Here is a 24120-nt window from a genome sequence, read left to right on the forward strand (position 1 = left end):
CATCAGGGCTGGCACACCAAATGCCTACAGGGGCCGAGCAAGGCCAAAGAGAGAGATAATCGTCCATCTCAAGGGACAGCTACCAACTATTCCTGTGGTGATTGGCCATTTGAGGTGCCCAGGGCTTTCCATTTTGTAAAAGAAACCAGTAACCCAGGTTTTCATATAAAATTTCTGTATTTTCAAATATTGGCAACCATTTTTTTAAAAGTAAATACTGTGCAAGCAAGTAAACCAACCAACCATGTTGGGAGGCTAGAAGCTCACCAGTCTGTAACCTCTGGCCTTTCAGGCCTCTGATTAGGGCTGGTGAGTCACAATCTCAATAGCTCACCATCCCCATTACTGAAGGACACCTCTTCTCAGAAATTCAGAGATAAATGGACTGATAAGCACAGCTGTAAAAAAATCTGGTCCATCAACATGGATGGACCATATGATTTCACTTATATGTGGATTCTAAATAACAAAATATACAAACAAAACAGAAACAGACTCCCAGATACAGTGAAAAAACTGAAGGTTATCAGATGGAACGGGCACTGGGGAGCTGGGTGGAAAAGGTGATGAGACTGAGAAGTAGAGATTGGTAGTTACAAAATAATCATGGAGACTTCCGGCCAAGATGGAGGCATAGGTGGAAAGACTGTGCCTCCTCATACAACCAAGTTTAAAGACAACAAAGTTTTAGTAACAAAAACGCAACCAAAACAGACAGAAAATTGAACTGTACAGAAGTCCGACAACCAGGAACCATTCAACCAGACCGGTAAGAAGGGCAGAGTCAGTGGCTGGCAGAGCATGGTCCCGCAGAAAAAAGTGCCCAGACAGACCCACGTGCGCAGGCAGCAGGCAGCTGGCAGATCCCAGGTGTGGGGTGGCAAGGGGCAGACCCAGTAAGGGTGCAAGGCGGCTGGCTGACCGCGGTCACGTATATGTGTGCAGATAAACCAGGCAAAAGAAACGAGTAGTGAGACAGACCACGCAACCCAGTGCCCCAGCAAAGGGAAATAAAGCCTAAAAGTACCAACTGAAAAAACTTTCAGGGGTCGAGGTGCTGGGAGAGGCTCCCAGGCTCACAGAGAGTTCGTGGAGAGACCCACAGGGTCCTGGAGGATACACAGGCCCACACACCCAGGAACCAGCATCAGAGAGGCCCAATTTGCTTGCAGGAAGCAGCAGAGGGGACTGAAATCGAAAAGAGAGCAGAACAAACGCCACTGCCCCTCTCTGACCCCGCCCCCACATAGCATCACAACCCAGCAACCGGTCACCCCGTCCTGGTAAACACCTAAGGCTCTACCCCTCATTTGTAACAGGCATGAACAAACCAAAACATTATGGCTCATGAAGAAGAACAGCTCAAAGCCCCAGAGCCAATACTTCTAAGCAAGAGACAGACAATCTGTCTCAGTTGCACAGTTCAAAACATCGGTGATCTGGATACTCACAGAACTGGTTGATTTTAGTCACAAATTAGATGAACATATGAAGGCTAAACTAAGTGAAATGAAGGCAAATGCACAGGACACCAATAGTGATGGGAAGGAAACTGGGACTCAAATCAAGAAAGTGGACCAGAAAGAAGAAAAAAATGACCAAACAGAAAAGAAGGAAGAAACAAGAATTCAAAAAAATGAGGAGAGGCTTAGGAACCTCCAGGACATCTTGAAACATTCCAACACCCGAATTATAGGGGTACCAGAAGGGGAAGAGGAAGAGCAACAAGTGGAAAACTTATCTGAACAAATAATAAAGGAGAACTTCCCCAGTCTGGCAAAGGAAATAGACTTCCAGGAAATCCAGGAAGCTCAGAGAGTCTCAAAGAAGTTGGTCCCAAGGAGGAACATACCAAGGCACATCATAATTACATTAGCCAAGATTAAAATGAAGGAGAGAATCCTAGAAGCAGCAAGTGAGAAGGGGACAGTCACCTACAAAGGAGTTCCCATCAGACAGTCAGCTGATTTCTCAAAAGAGACCTTATAGGCAAGAAAGGGCTGGAAGGAAGTATTCCAAGTCATGAAATCCAAAGACCTACAGCCAAGATTGCTTTATCCAGCAAAGCTTTCATTTAGAATGGAAGGGCAGATAAAGTGCTTCTCAGATAAGGTCAAATTCAAGGAGTTCATCATCACTAAGCCCTTAATTATATGCAATGTTAAAGGGACTCATCTAAGAAAAAGAAGATAAAAAACATGAACAGTGAGCCCTGGCTGGTATGGCTCAGTAGATGGAGCGCAGGCCTTCAAACCAAAGGATCGAGGTTTGATTCCCAGTCAAGTCACATGCCTGGGTTGCAGGCCAGTTCCCAGCAGGGAATGCACAAGAGGCAACCATACACTGATATTTCTCTCCCTCTCTCCTTCCCTTCCCCTCTAAAGAAAAATAAATAAAATCTTTAAAAATTAAAAAAAATATGAACAGTGAAAGGACAGCAAATGCACTTATTAACAATCACACCTAAAACAAAAACTAAGAGGATAGCTAGATCAGGAGCAAAACCATAGAAATGGAGATCACATGGAGGGTTAGCAACAGGGAAGTGGGAAGAGGAGAAGGGGGGAGAAGGTACAGAGAATAAGTAGCATAGATGGTAGGTAGAAAATAGGGGGGAGGGCAAGAATAGTATGGAAAATATAGAATCTAAAGAACTGGTGACACATGGACATAAACTAAAGGGAGGAGGAATGTGGGGGTAGGGGGTGTGCAGGGTGGAGGGGAATAAGGGGGGGGGAATGGGACAACTGTAATGGCATAATCAATGAAATATATTTTTAAAAAATAGTCATGGGGATGTAGAGTTCAGCATAGGGAATACAGCCAATGACATTTTAATAACTACGTATGATGCCAGGTGAGGACTAGAATTATCAGGAGAATCACCATGTAAATTACATAACTGTCTAACCACTATGTGGTACATCTTAAACGTCTGAAACTTATTAATAAAAATATTATCAAATGTCAATTGTAATTAAAAAATAAAATTAAAAAATTATTTTATTTTTAAAAAGGAAAATCTGATCCAAGCCTTCTTCCTCTGTAGGTTAAGAGGTGCCCAGTCCCTCCTGCCTACTGCAGATCCAATCTAATAGATCCAGCTATTCGGTATCTCACGAACACTCCAGTACCAAACTATCCTTAGCATGACACCCGAAAGCAACTGGGCAAACAGCATGCACCTAGCTGAAATTTCTTATCAGGCATACCTGAGGCAGTGGCCTGAAGCCTTCCTTACAAAGAAATTGACCACACCCTCCCTATATTGGGTCCAAATTATCCCACACCCACTCACCTCTATCTGAAAAGTCAATCACTTGCTCAGTTTCTGAGCCAGAAGAACGCGTCTGCCGAAGAGGGTATTTTTTTGGAGTCACTGGGGTGGGCTGCTGCTGACTACGGGTCACTCTCCTGGTAGAATAAACAGGCTCCTCGGTGCCAAAAGACTGCAAATTTCGAACAGGGCTGGAATCTGAAAAGATAATACAATAATTAAAGAAAAAAGAAGGAACTCTGTTGCATTTCCTTTCCATATGATTTATTAGCATGTAGGCCCTCGTTCTTCGTATTTCACAAAATCCAACAAATCTTTAAAATATCTATGTTAGTAAATAAAAATTAGCAGCAGAGCCTAGATCGGGCAAAGAGATGAAATGTCATGAAGAATTAGTAGTTTAGGATCTGGAATCAGGGCTGGAAAAGATTCAACTCCACTCTACCATACCAACTAGCTGTGGCAACTCAGGCAAGCTTAATCTCTCTAAGCCTGTTCCCTTATTCTTTTTTTTAAAAAATATTTTATTTATTTATTTTTAGAGGGGAAGGGAAGGAGAGAAGGAGAGAAATATCAATGTATGGTTGCTTCTCATGAGTCCCCTGCTGGGAACTGGCCTGCAACCCAGGCATGTGCCCTGACTGGGAATCGAACCGCAATCGTGTAGTTCGCAGGCCCATGCTCAATCCACTGAGCTACACCAGCCAGGGCCTGTTCCCTTATTCTTAAAAAAGGGAAAATAGTAGTAGCACATTCTTCACTGTTCATTGTAATAAGATAGATAATGTATGTAAAGGATTTAACATGATGCTTGGTACATAGATCTGGTGCTTTATAAATAGTTGCATCCTCTCTTTCTTCCCTTACCCTAAGCCAGCATAAAACAAATATTCTATTATTAACAGTATAACAATATACAAACATTTCCTTTCTTTAGGAATCTTTTTTCTTCCTGATTACCCTCTCTGATACCCTGAAGCAAAATCATAATAAATTCATAAAGACTTATGTAATAATACAACTTTTACAATTCTTTTGGATTGCAAAACCTGTTCTAAAGCACCTACTAGCTTTTCTACATCTCCAGACTGATGACACTTACACAAAGAATAAAAGAAATTAGAAGCTGAAATTAAAGCGTATTTTAAACAGAAAACTGAAATTCTCGAACTTCTGTGTCAGTTAGCACACAATTAGGTTATCAGTTTGCACACCTCCAGGGGGCGACACTTCAATGTAGTCTACCTTTCACTGCAGAGAGGGCTGCCTAACATAGACTACATTGTGAATGGTGTCCCCAGCAGCTGTGCGACTCTGTTGCCATGGAGTATATAACTAGAAAGAGACTGAGAGCTCATGTACCTCCTAGCTGTTTTGAATACTTAAAACTTTTAGCCCTGGCTCCTGTAGCTCAGTGGATTGAGCACAGGCCTGTGAAGCAAAGGGTCACCAGTTCGATTCCTAGTCAGATCAAATGCCTGGGTTGCAGGCCAGGTCTCCAGTAGGGGGCACACGAGAAGCAACCATTCACTGATGTTTCTCTCCCTCCCTTCCCTTTTCTAGAAATAAATAGATGAAATCTTTCAAATAAGTAAATAAATAATAAAAAACTTTCAGGTGTCCAGGGCATGACTAATTATACCTTCTAAGAACATTATGACTTTTCCTTTGAATATACTGTTCCTTCTGCCTATAATAACATTTCCCCATTTTCAACTTGTAAATTTCTACTAGATTCTTTAAAGTTTCCATCTGGGAGTCCTAACTGGCTGCCCCATTTCTTGGCTTCCACAGTAACCCATGCAAACCTCTCTCTGAGTCCTTACCACAATGCATTACAATGACCAGTTCACATTATCTGTATCTCACACTAAAATGAGCAGTCCTCGAGGGCATCAACTGAGTTTTCTATCACAGCATTCCAGTTCATGACATCATACCTGAATTAACAGTAGCCACTTATTGATATCTCCACTGTGCTAAAAATAAAACTTAAAATTGAGGAATCGAGAGACAACAGCTATAATCCAGCTGAAATATTAAACTCAAAAATCAAGTTAGGAACAGTTGTTAAGAGAATATTCCCGTCTTGCTTGAAAAACTGGTGTTTTCTCTAACGTTCACATAGCAGCAACCAAATCAGCACTACTTAAGTGCTCAATGTATATCATATTTTCCCCCCTTAATATAATGATCAGCAGCTTTCTGTATTAACTGCAACCCTCCTTCCTACCCAGAGAATCCCAGAGCAGAGCCAGGAGGGATCAGAGGTGCTTTCCAAATGTAAGCTCAGATGGCTAATTGCTCTAGAAAAAAAAGTTTTAACCCAGAAATTCTCTATTCTTTACTAACATAGCAAAATTCTGGGTATTTACAACTTACAATTGAATCAACTGTTTCTATCTGTTAATTGCATATCTGACTATATACAGAATTAAACATGGTTTTAAAAGTATTGGGTCCCCATGAATAACAAGCTCAAGGGACTATTTTAAGTCCCTAAATCCACACCATTCTAACAGAAAGAAAATTATAACATTCCCACTTCAGGAAAACTACAAAAGTTAAACCAGCAGTCCCCAACCTTTTTGGCATCAGGGACCAGTTTTGTGGAAGACAATTTTTCCATGGACCAGGGTTAAGGGGTATGGTTTCGGGATGATTCAAGTGCATTATATTCAAGCTTACCTCCTGCTATACAGCCGGGTTCCTCAGGTACCAGACTGGTACTGGTACTTGTACTGGTCCTCAGTCCAGAGGTTGGGGACCCAAGTTAAGTGACTCAACATACATGTGTTACACATTCATTATACCAGACAAAATTCTTGTGGGTCTAAAAACTAGACAGCATCCCCAAAGGAACCGTTTTTGAAGACCGGATGCTTGTGTTGTCATTTACCCTGCATGTCACCAGATTCTAGCATTTATAACAAACCTCGGGACCAGTTTGCATTCCACATTAACACAATAATGTGATGACAAGTCACTTGGTTGTGGGGTGTGGTCAGGAAGATAGAAGCCTTTTACCTTGGGAACTCTGGCTCAGCCGGGCTGAGGAGCGGGTGATCCGGGCAGATCGCCGGGACGTGCCATCGCTCTCTGAACTGTCTGTGTGCTCGAGATCTGTAGAAAAATCGGAATCTTCGGTTCCATCTGAACTACTGCCTGCATTCCTCTGTAACACCATAGATCCAGACATTAGCACAGAAGACATTTACTCTGTGGGTTTGTATTAACACTGGAAATAAAACAAATCACAATGCTGAAAACACAAAGTTCAAACGTAAGAAAGAATTCCACAGCTAATTCCCCTTTATTATGAACATTTAAAAGGAACAACAAAGGTACTAATAATGTACCTTTATTAAATAAATGAAGAAAGAACCCTGGCTAGTGTGGCTCAGTGGATTGAGTTCTGGCCTGCAAAACAAAGGTTCGCTGGTTCGATTCCTGGCCGAGGCACATGCCTGGGTCATGGGCCAATTCCCCAGTAGGGGGTGCGAAAGAGGCAATCACACACTGATGTTTCTCTCCCTCTTTCTCCTTCCTTTCCCCTCTCTAAAAATAAATAAACAAAATCTTTAAAAAGTAAATAAAAAAGACATTAATTCCTCCTGTATTAAGACTATTTCTAAAACAAGCCTATTTGGAGGTCAGTATCATAAACTGCAAATAAAAGTATCCAACTCAAAATGACCTGGCTGACATAACCATGCACTTACAGAAAGTCCAAGGAAGTGAGAAAACTGTCACTGCCTGACCCCATTTAACCTTAGGGTAGATTTCATTCAAAGTCTCTAGCACACTTTAAAAAGCCATACATTAATTCAAAATATCATGGTCCATAACGCTGATTCCAAAATAACTTAAGAAGAAAAAAAGGAAAATTCTTCTTTCTTATGTTATCTAGAAAGCTAAAAGCGCTTTTTAAAAAAGTAACTTGCACAAGATTTGTAGGATTCACAAAGGATTTTTATCATATTTTCAATTAATAATTATTTGTCAGTTATTAGCTTCCTAGGGCATGTTTAGTCATAAGGATAACTTTTATCAGTTAAGTATTAACACTATACATATTTTACTAAACCAGAAAGGGAAGAGCATTTGCAAAACAAAACAAAGCACACACAAAATACAAAGGCTCACACTACAAGCCCCCTGATCTTTATTCAAAACCCTTAGAGACCCTGGCTGGTGTGGCTCAGTGGACTGAGTGCCTGCCTGCAAACTGAAATGTCACAGGTTCGATTTCCAGTCAGAGGGGAACATGCCTGGGTGGCAGGCCAGGCCCCCAGCAGGGGGCTTGCCAGAGGCAACCAAATGAATGTTTCTCTCACGCATCCCTCTCTTGTTCCCTTCCTTCTTCTCCCTCTATAAAAATAAGTAAATAAAAATTTTAAAAATCCATAGGGCCAGTTGTGTTTAGAATTCACAACTTCATCGATTTTTAGAGAAGGAATACTTTCAATAATTACACCCCATAGTCAAACACATTGATATTTCTGCAGCAAAACATATAAATACACTAAAGACACAGAAAAACTATACGCAGCCTCAGGACAGTTTAGAACTGGCTTTGCCACCAAATAAGTTACCAAAAGAAAAAAAAAAGAAAAAGAAAAAAGAAAACAACCCCTACTTTTTCAAGAGCTCTTTGATTTGGGGAGACTGTGGACCTATTCCAAAGCACCAAAACTATTCCTGCATTTGCTAAGCCTTAATATAAACAATTACCAACATAGGTCACTTTTAGATAATGTTAAAAAGTGTAAATATTTTATTTGAAAGCCTCTGTGAAGAGAAAGATGTCTGCAGAAATGAGCAAGAATACCACCCAGCCTTCCAAACAGTTCAAAGGTAATCTGTTTAGAAATGAGCACAGATCCCAGAATCACAAAAATCTGTAAGACGAAAAGGGGTGGGTGGGAATTAAAGGTCAGCTCATCTAGTTACACAGATATTTGAATCCCTGATCATCTCTGACCATCCCTTCCTGGCCTGACCTCTTCTCTGGCTTTCACCAAGTCTACTCCCCAACTTGCTCCAGAGCAGACTTACTTGCTCCTTCCCTTTTACACCACAACACCCTGTATATATACTTCTAAGTAGAGAATTTACTGGATCCTACAGTTACTTATATGTCCGTCCCACCCCCTCTTCGGACTAGGATTTCTTTAAGCCAGGGGTTATATCTAATTGTGAATCCCCAGCAATGAGCACACTGCAACTAGTCAACAAAAATTTGTTACATTAGATTTGTTCTGTAATGCTGGCTTTGCCACTGCCTGAGTAGCTTGGGGCTCTCCTTTAGGCCTCTGTTCAGCTATAAAAAGAAGGCATGGGGTGTCCCAAGGTGGTCTCGTTAAGTCCCATTAATTCAAGAAAGCTTTTTACTTTATGAACTGCATTTTCTAGGCACTGTCCAACTAGGCAAATAAGAAAAAATTACTGCTTGGATGCAACTGGCCATAGTGAGATCCCGTGGGAGTAAGCGCTGGATTCCGTCCCACGCAGTGCCCTGCTTTGTTGTGTCCCCCGCCCGGAAAGGAAGGATGCTCCCAAACCCCGCCTCTCCACTTATCCGCATCACCAGCCGGAAAGGTGGGGATTTGTGACACCCAATCGTGATCCGCTAAACCGCACCGCCCCCCTGAACGGGACAGACTGCCAAGCTCAGCCAGTCAAGAAAGAAGGGATCGTTCTCCACAGCCAGTCCGAGAGCTTAGGGCCCAGCCCAGATACCTCCCCTGTATGCGGGGAGGTAACCGTTGGGCCCAAATGATTGGCGGTGATACCAGCCAATTAATATGCTCCTAGCCGTTTCAGCGACCAATTAACAAAAAGAACGCCTCCGAGCCTGGCAAGCAGAGGGCGGGAATAGTTACAGGCAGAGGCCGAGGCCAGGGTCGGGCCCACATTTTTCTGTTGGGTATGAACTTAGGAGAGGGTTGCTGAGCTGGGTTTTAGGGAGCGGAAGTTTGGAACACAGGGGCTGTGAGACGTGACCAACTGCGTCACACTGCTCAATCGACCGTCCCTAGACACCCGCCATCCCTCGGATCCCGTTTTTCTCACCTTCCTTCGTGGCATTGCCGGCGGCTGCGGCCCGACAGTGCCAATTCGGGCAGCGGCAGCAGCAGCAAGAGGAACGGGGGCTCCGGCGGGCTCCGTGGCGGCCTCTGTAGCAGTCCCAAACCTGCGGACGATCTCAAGTGCTTCTAGCTTTACAGCGTCTACAGCCTTCTGCGCAGGCGCCGCGGGCTGAAGCGCTTTTTCCTTCACTTCCGGCTGGGGCTTGCGTCACTTTGACGTTGCGGTTCAGATCGGGTGCTGGGCGGTTCGCTCCTGGTGAGGCTAGTCGAGCGCCATTTTGAAGTTGGGCAGGAAGAACTAACGGGCGCCAGCCATTTTTATTCAGGGGAATGACACCCTTTGTGGGCGTGAGTAGCCATTCTTATTTGGGGCAGAAACCTGACAGTTGAAGTTAACGATTCTCATCTTTACATTGGGCAAAATTTCCCTTCCCAGTCGTTTTAATTTCTGAAGTCGAGGAAGGAAATCCCCAGAATTCATCAGGTTGTTGGTATTTAACCCCTTCATTGCCTAACTGGCTAACGGACGTTTACGTCCATCATAGAATTTCAAAGTTGAGAAGGGATACTTTGCACAAAAAAACTATTTTCAGAGCCACCCAGTGTCTCAAAGTGGTGGGAATGGAGATTTGTAAAAGGAACGAAAGGGTAGCGTCCATAATCAGGAAGCTTTTTGCAGGGGAGACGTGGTCCTTGCCCTTAGCGAACGGCAAATTAAGTTAGTCATTCATGTCCCCGAAGGCTGAACCATTCTCCAGAAGCCGCACCTTTAAAGAATTCCCAATTTAGCTTTGTGGTGGGCGCGCATCTCCTTCCCCTAATCTGTATGGGTTTGAGAGGCCTGGGTAGCCCGCGGGAACGGGAGATTGGGTGTCGTATCAGAATCGGAGAAGCAGTGAACCCCATTTTAGCCCAAGTGACCCTTGGAAATCAGATGTTTGAGCCAGGAGTTGGGGGGAGGGAAGAAGAGGAAGAAACAGTTTTAGTGAAACTGTAGCTAAAAAAAGACATGGATGTTTAAATAATAATAGGGCTTGCTTTGAGAGGGTCGAGGAAGAAGTTGATTAAGGATATAAGGCTGGAGGAAGAGACTTAAGAAAAGGCTGGGAAGTGGAGACCAGGCATTGAGGATTTCATCCCGGGAGGAAAAGCCTTGAGAGGACCAAAGCTTGGCCGAGAACGCCTGGGTGGACTCCAGGCAAACTCGGTCATTGACTTAGCATCACGGACCCCAGTTTCACCTGAGGCCAACGAAAGTGGAGGTTTCCCGCAGGTGCAGAGCTAAAGAACAAAGCAACAGAAGGTAAACATCTGATTGATGTGCCCAACGGAGGACTCGGAAGAGTTAAAATTCCAGACCCTTAGCCAGCACTTTCCTTGGGGATATCCTGGGCTGGTATTAAGACAGGCAGTTTTTAGTATTTAGCCCTGGCTGGTGTAGCTCAATGGATTGAGCGCGGGCCTGCGAACCAGAGGATCGCGGTTCGATTCCCAGTCAGGGTACATGCCTGGGTTGCAGGCCGGTTCCCTGCAGGCCAACTCCCAGCAGGGGACGCACAAAAGGCAACCATACATTGATGTTTCTCTCCCTCTCTCCTTCCCCTCTAAAGATAAATAAATAAATTCTTTTAAAAAAAAAGACAGGCAGTTTTTAGTATTTAATATTTAGATGTTAGGGTTTAGTATAAATACCTTTGAATAACCTACTTAGGTTGAACTGCACATAAAAACTTGGAAGGGCTCAAGATTCTTCTTCCAGTATACCGCTAGCACTTAAGCATTTATTTTCACACCGTTATTGCTATTTTGCACTTACTGGTGTGTTTTTGAGGTCACTCTTGGATGTCTGGCTCCCCGACTAGTGGTCAGGTGCTCTTATGTTAAGAATGTAGCTCATTTCTTTCATACAATCCACAGAAGTGTCCAGACCATGCTCTACCCACAAAAAAATGCTCGCTAGTCAATCAGAATGTGTTTACTGTTACAGTCACTGAATGTATAGATGGTGAAATTAGTATTTTAAAATAAGATCTAATCATGCTTAACCATTCATCATGCCAATAACAGCATTACAAATGTCCAACATTAGTTTACACTGCAGTGGACATCGAAAGTGTTACTGTTTCATTTAGACATGGTTCTTGTCCTTGGAAAGTGTACAGTCGGGTGGAAAGATGAAAATAACACCAATAGGAAAGAAATATAATCCTAGAGAAAATGTGTGTTTAAGATGTAAGTAGAACATCCAAGTATGTTTATAATGGGCAAAGGGGGATCCTGGAAGCTTTCTCTCTCTCTTTTTTTTTTTTGAATCAAACAATGTTTACTGGGAGTGTCATTTTCATCATGATACCATCAGCTCTTGAAGGAGGAACTGATGTTGGTTTCAAAGCCCTTGACTCGTTGCCCCCTTGCCCAGCCTCATCCACCAGACTTCACAGAGGTAACTGCTGTTATTCCTGCCTCAGTACATCTGCCAACCTTCTTTAACACTCATTTTCTTCAGAAAGTCTTTCCTGATTTAGGATTTCTGAGGTCGTAGGGCACTGCATTTACTGCTATATTTATACTTTTCCTTATACAGTTCAGTAGCTATTCTGTTCCCCTTTCTTCTTCCCAAATAATAGGAGTATATAACTCCTATTTATTTCATTCATCAGCTCTACCACTTTCTACCTGTGTTGCTCTTGGACAAGTTTTAAAATTTTTCTGTGCCTCAGTTTTCTCCTATGTGAACCAGGGACACTAATAGCCACTTCCCAGGGTTGTTGTAAGGGTCGAAAGAGATGATTGTCGTAAAGCACAGTCCCGTGTCAGGAAGAGCTCAGTAAAGGGTCGTTCTTACTGACATTCATGTTAATGCCAGTCATCTTAGTCATGTCTGTATCACTTTTGTGTTTGTGAATACATCTTGACATGGTCCCAGTGGCTTTTTGTTCTTGTCTGTTCAACCACTTCCTCACTTCACCTCAAGAGACACAATGATTACCCAGGCACTCAGTGACACCAATATGGACAAAACACTGTGTTTCCCCAAGCCAGGAAGTTCATTGTTCCAAATTACTGTATTAATGGCAAAGTTCAGAAGTGGTACAGAGGAGGAAGTAGAGTGTTTGGAGGGTTAGGGAAGGATTTATAAAAGGTGAAAGAGTGGAATCTCACAGGACAAATAATTTTGCTAGTGGACAAGAATAGGGCTTTCTATGCAAAGGGAGCAACATGTGCAAAAGTGCAGAGGTGTGAAGCAGCATTGTGTGTGGGGTGACTCATGGCATGATGGAGTTGGGGGTAGTTGTCTAAAAGAAGGGGCAGGAGTGGTTTGGGAACCCATTCATACAGAGTCTTGAACACCCTGCTAAGGTCCTGAACTAGAGGTGGTGGGAGATCTCTGATTAAGCAGGAGAGTCCCATGATCAGACCTGCATTTTAAAGATCTCTGTGGAAGCTGTGAGGGTACCTGAGCAGAGTGGCAGGGAGACGCAAGGCAGTGAGACCAGTAAGAACACTGCTGTAGTAACCTTACCCAGAATTGAGCAGGGCAGGGGGAGTGAAGGCAATCTTTCGGGTGTGTTCCTGTTCATTTTCTTTTTTTTAACTGTATCTTGTCTCCTCAGCTATATTTGTGAACTTCCTAAAAGATCCCTCAATTTCCTTTAAAATGCTCCCCTTGCCAGTAAAATGATAGGTACCAGACTTCAAATACAAAGTGCAGTTGTTCATTGTTTGCTTCAAAGGCTTGAGAGCTCCTGGAGGTTGAGAGCCTTGCCTGGCTGGCCACACTGTCTCCAGCTTCTCCCTTGCTGGCTGGCATCTAAAAGGGCTCAGTAAATGGGGTGGCCACTGCCAGGAGTTGGCTCAATTAGGAAAGACTTGCCAGAACCAGCCATCCTCTTTCCTCCAAGCCTCTTTTTTGACCAGTGATGTGCCTAGGAGGGGTTAGGAGCAGCAGTTTCCTCTGTGTGCAGATAACTGTTCTATAAGCTGGGGAAGTGTACCTTGACCTTTTTAAGACAATGCTAGTATAGCCAGGCCAATCTCCTAACTTCTGAGTACAAATATTGGTCTAGTCTTTATCCCTTTGGGAAAATCTCAGAGGTTGCTGATGTCACCATAATTCATATTAAAATATTTTCTCTTTAAAGCTGCTTTAAAAATAGAGTCAGCACAGCCACTAATGGTCCTTTCTTTTTTACTCCTGCTGGAGATGGCCTGGAACTTCTCCTACCTTCTCGGACACTTGTTACTTTGGTTCTTGTATCACCCTTACCCACCACCCACTCCCAGCCTTACCCTGGGGGAAGGTGTTGGACAGATCCCAACAGGCTCAGGCACAACTCCCCGCCTCTGCAGCTGGGGTTATAAATAGCCACCAAAATTAAACAGTCAAATAACCACATTTTGAGAACTGCTTTAAAAAAATTACTCTGTTCCTGACTCAGTAGCAGCTCTTCTCTTCATGCCCTTCATCCCCCCGCCCCCTTCCTCCACTTATCTGCCTCCCTCCCCTGATCCAGGCTCCCTAGGGTCAATCTGAGCACAAAGCTGTGCTATGATGAAGACATCTTTTTCCATATCTGACAGGGCCAAAGCCCTTCAGGGCTGTAGTTATAGTTACAAGATGTTGTTATGGCAGCAGAGGCCTCGGGGCAACATATGTTCCTGGGTGGTAATTGGGTTTGCTTTCACAGACTGTCTCTCCCTGGGTTCTTCATTCCCAAATTCACTTATCAAGAAGACCAGGGAATTGCCCTTATGGATGAGCCTTCATTTTTTAATTCCAGCAAAACTAAATTTCCCTTTATTCCCCAGGATGGATTGTACCCAGTCGTCATGGGTTGAGACTTTTTGGACTCCATGCATTTTCATTTATTCGTTCAACAAATATTCGTTGAGCATTTGATAAGTGCTAGGCATTGGGCTGAGAGCTGACAGGTATGGTCCTTCCCTTCCTAGAACTGACCATTTAGGACAAAGAGTGACAAGAGGGGGCTGCAGGAGTATGACTCTCACTTGCCTCAGCCCCCTCCACCTTTTCGAACAGTGTTAACCAGTGTAATAACACTAAGTACATTTTTGAGAAAATAAAAGATATTCTTTTTTTAATAAAGATTTTATTTATTTATTTATCTTTAGATGGGAAGGAGAGAGGGAGAGAAACATCAATGTATGGTTGCCTTTTGTGCATCCTCTGCTGGTAGTTAGACTGCAAGGAACCGGCCTGCAACCCAGGCACGTGCCCTGACTGGGAATCGAACCGCAATCGTCTGGTTTGCAGGCCCGCACTCAATCCACTGAGCTACGCCAGCCAGGGCAATAAAAGATATTCTTAATCTTACTGCTATCACAAAGCTTTTTGTGTGTTTTTTTTTTAAAGATTTCATTTATTTATTTATCTATCTTTAGAGGGGAAGGAGAGGGAGAGAAACATCAATGTATGGTTGCCTTTTGTATGTCCCCTGTAGGGAACCGGCCTGCAACCCAGGCATGTGCCCTGACTGGGAATCGAACCGCGATCCTCTGGTTCGCAGGCCCGCGTTCAATCCACTGAGCTACACCAGCCAGGGCTCTTTGTGTTTTTTATATATTGCCTTTCAATTTGTCTTTACGTGCATATGTTTTATTACATGTGCATGCTTTTGCATGGATACATTCATTTTTTACATCAAATTTCATATTTCTGACACATTCTTAGCATTTCCCATGTTTCTCTATTAGTCTGCATAATTGTAGTCACTGTGTGACATTACCTCACGGTCTGTGGCTCTCGGGCTCTCATTCCCGCTGGGGATTGTTGAGGGTCTTGTGTCAGACATAGCCACAGTGAGTACTTATATACATCTGTAGCGCCCTCTCGCTTTCATTACTACCCCTTATGTACTGCTTGCTTGCTTTCCCCGAAGACTCTCCCACATTGAGAAGTGTCACCACCATTGGGTACAGGTGCCAGTTTTAAGACAGTGTTCCCAGAACTGTCGCCCCTGAACAAAATCTTGCAGTTTTAGTAGAAATGAAAACTGTCTCAACTGTGCTTTTGCCTTTGTTTCTAGTCAAAAGGATAAACTTCAATCTTCCATGTATTTATTTACTAGTTTTGTTTCCTCTTCTGTGAAATCCTACCATTACTGATTTCTCAAACTGGTGTCTTGATGATTTTCTTTTAAGTACCAATGAGAGATAGAGACACGTTTTATCTGAGCCACATTCAGTTACAGAGTCAGTGTTACTAAGAAGGCAGAACATTTGCTTCATGATTATTTCTCTAGTATTTCCTCCTCATTTTCACTCTGGCTTTCTAGTTACCTGCAGTGGCGAACTCCGTCAGGTGTGCATCTGGTTGAGAAACAGAATGGGATGATGAACAATGCATAGATGACAGGGATGACACAGTGGGAAGGCAGGTTGCATCTGACCTCAGAAGGAACTGAGGGGCCTACTTAAAAAGCTGTAGTCACTCTTGCCCACTCCAAAAACCTTGAATATGGTTCTGTAGACACTTTTTTCCCCTGGGAAGAACTGAGTCCCAGAAAAAAAAAATTCCATATCAGCCAACTTTAGGAGGATGAAAAATGACCCTGCATTCTGCCATTTATGAACTGTGGGTCCTTTTATTTGTTGGGAGATACTTTCCCAGGAATGGGGCCTAGGAACGGGTCCCTCTGTGTCATTTACAATGCTAACCCAGTTTCTCTTGTAACTAACGGTTAAAGATGTGAAGCAGCTGGCCAAGGTGAGGGATGCAAGCAATAACTAGGAAAAAACATTTCTCCATTTAAGGCAAACCAGCACATGCATGGCCCAAATCCACAACCTTGGACTTACTAGTTTTGCTCTAACCAACCGAGGTTACTAACCTCAACCCAGCCTCGGGTTAAGAATGATTTTCTTATCTGGAAATTACTTGAGGATGAGTAAGCATCTGGTCATTTTCTTACCTGCCTGGCCTTGCCAGTAGATGTCACTACACCAAACCAATCCTCCAAAGACAGAACTAAGAAGCAAAGAGAGGGCTTCAGAGAAGGTGACCCTCTTCTCCCATGGCTTCCATTAATGACTCTGGAAATCCATCAAGGATATGTAAATAGATATCATTCAAGACAGTACAGAGGCCTGAACTCAGCAGGCCAAGACCCAGGTCCTGGGCAGAGTCACAGTTCTTATCCAAGGGCCTTTCCCTAGATTGGGTGGGGAGGCCAGCTGCTGTAGGAAGGGCAGCAGGGTGAGCAGACCATTTAAATGGGGGCACATATGATAGAGTTATCTAGGAACAAGAGGCATAGTTTTGGGCCTGTTCCAATGTCACTGTGCAGCTGATACCTTAGGCAAAGCACTCCACCCACCCTCCACCCTAACCCCTCCGTCCACATGGGCAGAAGCCAGCCCTCACCTAAGGGCTGCCAGACCCGGGCTTGCTCATCAGTTTGAGGCCTCCCCAGTGCCAGCCAGACATGGCCACACCATGCGAGGACACTGGTGAAGTTTCTAGTAGTTCACACCATTGTTGTTCTCCTTCAAGAGAAGTACAAGCAGCGTTAGTAATCTGGGACAGATGACCATTGTCAACTCTTCTGTCAAGACTTCCATTCCCTGTGCTTCTGTAGGATAAGGACTGAAAGCCACACTGGGACTGCAGTGCCCTGCATGACCTGTCCTCTGGGTAACCCTCTGCCCACCCCACACAACCTCATCCTCCATGCTGTAGCCTGACTGGCCCTCCTGCAGTTCCTTGGGAGTGCCCCAGTTCCTCTGCTTCAGGATCTTCACACAGACTCTTTACCCTGCCTGGAATGCTCTTTTTCTACATTCTTTTTCTCCTAGGTCTACTAATCCTCCAGATCTCAGGTCAAATGTCATTTCCCCAGGGAACCCTTTCCTCCAGCTTCCAGACTAGATAAGCCCCTTGTTTCCACACTTCTGTAGCACCCTGTACTTGGCTTCCCAACACTTTCCTCAATTTGTAATTCTAATTACATTTGAACTCCTTACCTTCTGCCCCCCAAACACATACCCCAGACTACAGATTTCGTGAGGGCAATGCCATTGATCGTTGGCACCTAGCACAGTGAGTGCATGGTGCTTAGTAGGCACTCAGTAACCATTGGGTGTACAAAAGAATGGCAAATGAACAAATAAGTTAGAAAACAGCCTTACTCTTGTGCACATCTTCATGTAGCATCTGTATATGAAATCTAGAGCTTAATTCTGGCCACTGAGCTCCCAAGGCAGATATATTGGAGTCCAGAGAAAGCTAAATCAGTCAAGGGAAAAATGGAGGTTACCAAATGAGACAAAATTTAAAAGATTGTGGAAAAATCAAGGCTGAGGGGTATGGTCCTTGTACATGAAAATAAAAGGAGATCGATGAATTCAATCCCAAAAGGTCAGCATGAAGGGAAATCCTGAAAAGCAGACTGTGGGCTACCCAGAGAAGAGACCATGTGGTATTCATTTCTATATCCCCTGGCACCTAGCTTAATGCCTGGCACATAGTAGGAGCTCAATACATGCAGTTGAACTGTTTTGTTGCCAGAGCTTAAAGGAGTTTGACTGGTTCTGGGGATAAGGAGTACATCATTATTCACTTGGGAAACACCAGAGGCAAAAAAAGTATGAATAGGGTCAAGAAGGGGTCCTTTACATGTATAGACAATAGCTATACAATAGGCTGTTTCAGGGGCATTAGGGCTATTCAAGGCCCTTCGCTTGACCTTTTTTTGAGATCATCCTTATGAAGGGCAGTTACTTCACACTCTCACAAAGTACATCTTATTTTGTTCAGCAAGGCCCAAATTCTAAACTATGTCAAAGCATTGGTCTCACTCACCTCACATTGTTACCTCCTTCAGTGTCCTTCAGACTCTTGAGCACATGCCCTGTCTGTCCTTTGGGCCTATTCTGTTCTGGTTTTCATCAGGAAAGGAACAATCCCAGAAAGAGGTGCCCTTTAGTCCGAAGTAAAAATGGCTGCATCTCTCAGGGCAACCAGAGCCTGGGCCTGGTATTCCTGAGCCTACAGCAGGGAGGCCATTAGCCCCAGGCCCAAGAATCCCTGCAACCAGCACCCCTGGCATTTAGCCTCCCATCCCTGGCACTTAACCCCCTGGCCCTTTAAGCAGGGACATTTCAAATAGTTTTTCTTGGAGCCATGGAGGGTTCAAAAGAATTCTTGTATATTAGAAAAATAAATCCTCTAAAAACAGCCATTGAGCTACTCAACCTCACTTATTCCTTCCCTCTCCCAGCAGTATGGGGCTTAAAGAAAAGGATAAGGATTTGGGTGTGTATTTACTCACCTCACCAGCAAGGTCCGCTGGTCTCATCCTAGAGAGTATCAGAATCTTGGGTCCCAGGAGAAGTGAGGGCTGTATCTTGTTCCAAAGCTGGAGCCTGAAGGCACAGACTTGATCAAGAAAATACTTTTGACTCTTGTCAATGGTGTGCTAATGCGTCATGGAAACCAGTCCCAGGGCCTTCCCCTCTCAGGCTTCCCTTCCTTTCCTTCCAGCAGCCTATAAATCACCGAGTATTAAATATTGTCCAGAGGACCTTCCTGCCCCCACCTCTACTCTGGGACTCCCCGTCAGGCACAAGACTGCAAACTAAGCAGGGAGAAAAGAGAGAATGGACAGCAGGCAGGGGTGCCCATCATTTATCGACCAAACACAGCGGGTCAGTCACTCTTTCCAGCAGGACGCTGGCAGGCTGTGCAGGCAGTGCAGCCAGAGCTTTCTGGCAATGGCGAGCAGGAGCCAGCAAAGAGTTCCCTTTACTTGGCTGCCCCCTCCCAGAGGTGGGGGGACAAAGCCAAGGGGTGAGTCCCTTCATTTTCTGATTTTCAGAATTAAACACACTTTCAGTTCTGGATAGATTCTTGCCTCTTTCCCACCCCTTTCTGCCAAGTCTTAACCTAGGGCCTTCTCTTGTGGCTTCTCTTTTGACCCCATGAAGAGCTTTCTCACTTTACCTGGCACACTACAGAAGTTTTTTAAGAGTCTCAGCTCCAAAGCTCTGGCAGTCTTTCTTAAAAGGGCAGCACCGCCCTTCTGCACCCTTTAATCTTCTCTGGTTTCTCCTCAGTGGAAATCCCCCAACTTCCCCATCTCTTTCTCTCCTCCCCAGAGATAGGAAGCTTGGGGAAAGGGAATGGATTTGCTCCTAGGGTAGCTGGTCCACTGAAGAGGAGACATGCTTTTGCCAAGAAATTAGAAAAGTTTGACTCTCACATGAGGAACAGCTGGAACCTGCCAGGCTCACCTGCATGATTTCTAGCACTTCGAGCCCCTGCAATATAAACAAAGTTAGAGTTCTAGAGAGTTGAGGGCTGGGGGAGTGACCGTGTGACAAAGAGGCAGAGGAGGGGATTATAGTGTGACTGGTCTGGCCTGTATTCCTGTCTCTGACCTTCAACCTCTGGGTAAGGAGCGGACTACTAGGTGTGTAGCCCCTTCACCTAATCCAGAGCACCCCCTCCACTCCCAGTTGTGATTATACACAGTAGAAGTGAAAGCAGGTCACCTCTACCTGTATAACCTTCCACAGGTTTCCTAACCATTCTGAGCCTCAGTTTTCTTGCCTGTAAAATGGGGATAATTATACCTACTGTATAGTATATACTATGACAGAATTAAATGAGATGATGTGAGCAAATTGCTTTTCCTACAGTAAGTGCTTAGTAAATAAATGTTTCCTTCTATGCTGGGTAGCAGGGGCCCATGGTCTGTAGTATCCTGATTATATTACTTCCTTCCTAGGGCCCTGATATTTCTGTCTTTACAAGTAGTACAGGCGTCTTGGACATTCTGAGGAATGCAGATCCTCTACTAGTTCAGGGCTCCCAGGATTTCTAGTCTGTTGGGGAAGAATTCAGTATTGGGTGTATAGAGCCAAGAAATTGTTAGGGTTGGTATCTAAACCCTGGCTTGACATTCTGGGCAAATACCCACGAGGTCAGAGAATTGGATGGAGCTGTTGGGTGGGACTTCCAGGGAAGGTGCCAATCTGTGTGATTTTAATAGAGTGGCATGGAAGCAGCAAGCCCAAGCTACTTCCTACCCCAGCAGAATATAGTCCACTTTGTAGAATACCAGGCCTTTGCCCAAGTTAAATGGAAACAAGGGTCGCAGAGGCCACTGGCGGAATGTACTGGAACATTCCAGGCTCTTCCGCTGCACAACAACACTATTCCTTGAGGCTTTGAGCCATCAGGGGCTTCCAGGATTGGGTACAAGGTCCTCCCCCTCCACAAGGCACAGGAGGAGAAACCACCTGATTTTAAAGGGGCAATATTCTATGTGCCACCAAGTTACTCAGTGGGAGGAATGTCAATCCAGCCCTTGGGGACTTTTTCATTAGGTAGAGAGACTTGGCTGCTAAAGCCATTTTGTCAAGCCAGAGCCATCTTGAGGAATAAATGTGTTAGGAACAGGATATCCACAGGAAAAACCAGGAATAGACACTCAATTCAGTCAGGGTTGAAGCGTGGATGGGATGTAACCAGACTCCAATCTTTCCATTAGGAACGAATTTACAGTGAACCTAATGAAACTTAAGTGTTGGAACCTCCCCTCTCACTTGCCCAGAAGGCCATGTACCTGATTCTGTAATTCTTTTTACTCTTTAACTTAAAGAGGAACCCCAAATGACATAATCATCAGGCCTTACAAAACATCAAGCCTTACCCGTTTTCAGTCTACAGGGCTTTTGGCCTGCTTTTGGGAGTGATCAGAAACACTAGTTGGAGAAACAGTCAAATTCAACACTTAACCAGCGTTGACTTAACATTGCCGGGTGCAGTGGCTCGCACTAGTTGCTGACAGGAAATACCAGAACAAATGGGTCTCTTTGCTCAGAACTGAAAAGAAAGGGCAAACAGTTATAAAATGACTTACGCAGAAATGATAAAGCTGCCCATAGCTAGTACTCACCACTACTGGGCTACGAACTGAACGCCTGTGTCCTGAGGGAATCATTAGTGTCTCACAAGGTCAGCTGAGGACTGTTTGGAGGGAGTGAAGTCTACTTGGAAGTTGAAGCAGATGGTGAAGAAGATGGAGTTGCAGGGAGGAAATCCATAAACCAAGGCACAGAAAATAAAACTGAGGAAGAATCTGTGGTGATATTTTGCAGTTATCTATTATTACAAAAGCCCTTTAGAGAGAGTATTTTTGGCTCTGAAAATAGCTTTGGAGCCTATATCCTGGATCTAAAGGAAATCAGACTACAGACCAACTTTCAAATCACTCGTCCCTTTAGTTATATTTATAATATTTTTGAATTGGAGTAATACTTGATATCTGATTTGGTGCACAGTGTGAGGGGAAGGGAGAGGCACTGAAATCAGATGGAGGATGTTTAGACGATTGTACCTTATTTGCCTCAGGGATAATGGTATTTTTGAGGCTGACCTGAAGAAGGTCAATGGGAACAAGGGTGGAGAAGAGGGAAGTCCAAAGGTGGCTGAGACAAATGGGCCATTTGGTTTATATGCAATCTCCTGGGAATGTATGTAAACCAACATCTCCTCTCCAAAGACTTTGATTTCCTAGTGGGCCTGGGAAACTTGGGAATGGCGGGTGCAAACTGTTCCCGCCACGGCACTGCTCTAGAAACCAGGTGGTTCCCGGGTGTGCCCACAACCACACGATGCAGCAGAACTCCAGTTTACTTTAATGAATGTTTTGTGAGGCGCCATTTGCATGTTGGTCACAGTGTGCTAGGTGTAGTAATTAGAGTGATGATCAAGACACACCTTTTCTCCCCAGGAAACATACAACAGGGTCCGGCAGAAGTATGGCCTACTTGAGTGTGGTTGGTAGGGTAATAATATGGGTGTAATAATTTGTGGTTTTAATTTGAACATTTCACCTAAAATGTCATATGGTGTGCTTGAATGTTATGTAACAGAATCTCATGCTTATGATTTTGTAATAAAAAAGGGGGGGTGTTATTTGTGCCAGACCCTGTATTTTAGAGAGGAGAAGAGTTTTAAAAAATGAAAAATGCCAATCTGGCATTTCATAGGCCAAAGACCCAGATCTTACGTTTTGTGTGGTGACCTTTTAGGGATATCATGAGGGTAGGTATATTTGTTTCCTGAGACATTCCCTTAGAACAGGGGTGTCAAACTCATTTTTACTGAGGACAGCACCAGCCTTGCAGTTGCCTTCAAAGGGCTGAAGTAATTTTAGGACTGTAGAAATGTAACTACTCCTTAACTGTTAAGGAGTTGAGGTTACATTCGGCCCTTTGAAGGCAACCGTGAGGCCAATGTGTCCCCCAGTGAAAATGAGTTTGACACCCCTGCCTTAAAATATTAGCATATACCATAGACCTTGCATTCATAAACATATCTAAATAAAACTTTTGTAAATGTATTAATGAGACATAAACTATATACCATAAAATCTACTAATTATACATTTATAATTCTATGATTTTTAGTGAAGTTATAGGGTTGTGCAACCATTGCCACGTTTCAGGTTTAGATCATTTCCCACCCCCAAAGCTCCATTGTGCCTATTTGCAGGTAACCACTGCTCCCACTCTCAACCCTAGGCAACCAGTGATCCACTTTTTGTCTCTATAAATTTGCCTTTTCTGCCCTGGCTGGTGTGACTCAGTGGATTGAGCAACTGGCCTGCAAACTAAAAGGTCACCAGTTCTATTCCCAGTCAGGGCATGTGCTTGGGTTTTTGGGCCAGATCCCCATTTGGGGGTGTGTGAGAGGCAACCAATTGATATCTCTTGCACTGATATCTCTTGCATTGATATCTCTTGCCTTGGTGTGTTCCTCTTTGGGTCCAACTTCTTTGGGACTCTCTGGACTTCCTGGAAGTCTATTCCCTTTGCCAGACCAGGGAAGTTCTCCTTCATTATTTGTTCAAATAAGTTTTCAATTTGTTGCTCTTCCTCTTCTCCTTCTGACACCCCTGTAATTCGGATGTTGGAACGTTTAAAGATGTCCTGGAGGTTCCTAAGCCTCACCTCATTTTTTCGAATTCTTGTTTCTTCATTCTTTTCTGGTTGAATGTTTCTTTCTTCCTTCTGGACCACACCATTGATTAGAATCCCAGTTTCCTTCCCATCACTATTGGTTCCTTGTACATTTTCCTTTTTTTCACTTAGCATTGCCTTCATTTTTTCATCTAATTTATGACCAAATTCAACCAATCCTGTGAGCATCCTTTTTTTAAATATATTTTATTGATTATACCATTACAGTTGTTCTATTCTCTCCTTCATTCCCCTCCACCCTGCACACCCCCTCTCCCACCATTCCCCCCTTTTAGTTTATGACCACGTGTCTCAATTCTTTAGATTCTATATTTCCCCTACTATTCTTGCCCTCCCCCCTATTTTTTACCTACTGTCTATGCCTCTTATTTTCTGTACCTTCTCCCCCCTTCTCCTCCTCCCACTCTCCTGTTGCTAACCCTCCATGTATTCTTCATTTCTATGGTTCCGCTCCTGATCTAGCTGTCCTCTTGGTTTACTGTTGTTTTAGGTGTGGTTGGTAATAACTGTGAGTTTGCTGTCCTTTCACTGTTCCTATTTTTTATCTTCTTTTTCTTAGATAAGTCCCTTTAACATTTCATATAGTAAGGGCTTAGTGATGATGAACTCCTTGAATTTGATCTTATCTGAGAAGCACTTTATCTGCCCTTCTATTCTAAATGAAAGCTTTGCTGGATAGAGCAGTCTTGGATGTAGGTCTTTGGATTTCATGACTTGGAATACTTCCTTCCAGCTCCTTCT

General features: G+C 43.9%; 2 protein-coding genes across 6 annotated transcripts in view; one reads left to right on the plus strand and one right to left on the minus strand.

Annotated features, from left to right (window-relative positions):
• Window positions 1-9544, minus strand: part of KAT7 (lysine acetyltransferase 7) — a 35402-nt gene extending 25858 nt beyond the window's left edge. For 2 of the 5 annotated variants that reach the window (XM_037033270.1, XM_037033268.1), the window contains exons 1-3: window positions 9353-9543; window positions 6305-6515; window positions 3299-3475 (exon numbers count right to left, since the gene is read on the minus strand). In XM_037033270.1, the coding sequence (XP_036889165.1) occupies window positions 3299-3475; window positions 6305-6491 (364 nt within the window). In that variant the 5' untranslated portion in view covers window positions 6492-6515; window positions 9353-9543. Of the gene's footprint in view, window positions 1-3298; window positions 3476-6304; window positions 6516-9352 lie in introns of all 5 variants that reach the window. The other 3 variants (XM_037033272.1, XM_037033271.1, XM_037033269.1) reach the window with 3 other exon arrangements.
• A 151-nt stretch (window positions 9545-9695) lies between these two features.
• FAM117A (family with sequence similarity 117 member A) overlaps window positions 9696-24120 on the plus strand; it is a 65955-nt gene continuing 51530 nt past the window's right edge. Inside the window, exon 1 of the mRNA XM_037033278.1 lies at window positions 9696-9717. The gene's annotated coding sequence lies outside the window, so the exon portion shown is untranslated. The remainder of the gene's footprint in view (window positions 9718-24120) is intronic.

The sequence above is a fragment of the Sturnira hondurensis genome, unplaced genomic scaffold, assembly GCF_014824575.4.
Source record: "Sturnira hondurensis isolate 20B ecotype Veracruz unplaced genomic scaffold, ASM1482457v3 Scaffold0021632, whole genome shotgun sequence".
Taxonomy (NCBI): Eukaryota; Metazoa; Chordata; class Mammalia; order Chiroptera; family Phyllostomidae; genus Sturnira; species Sturnira hondurensis.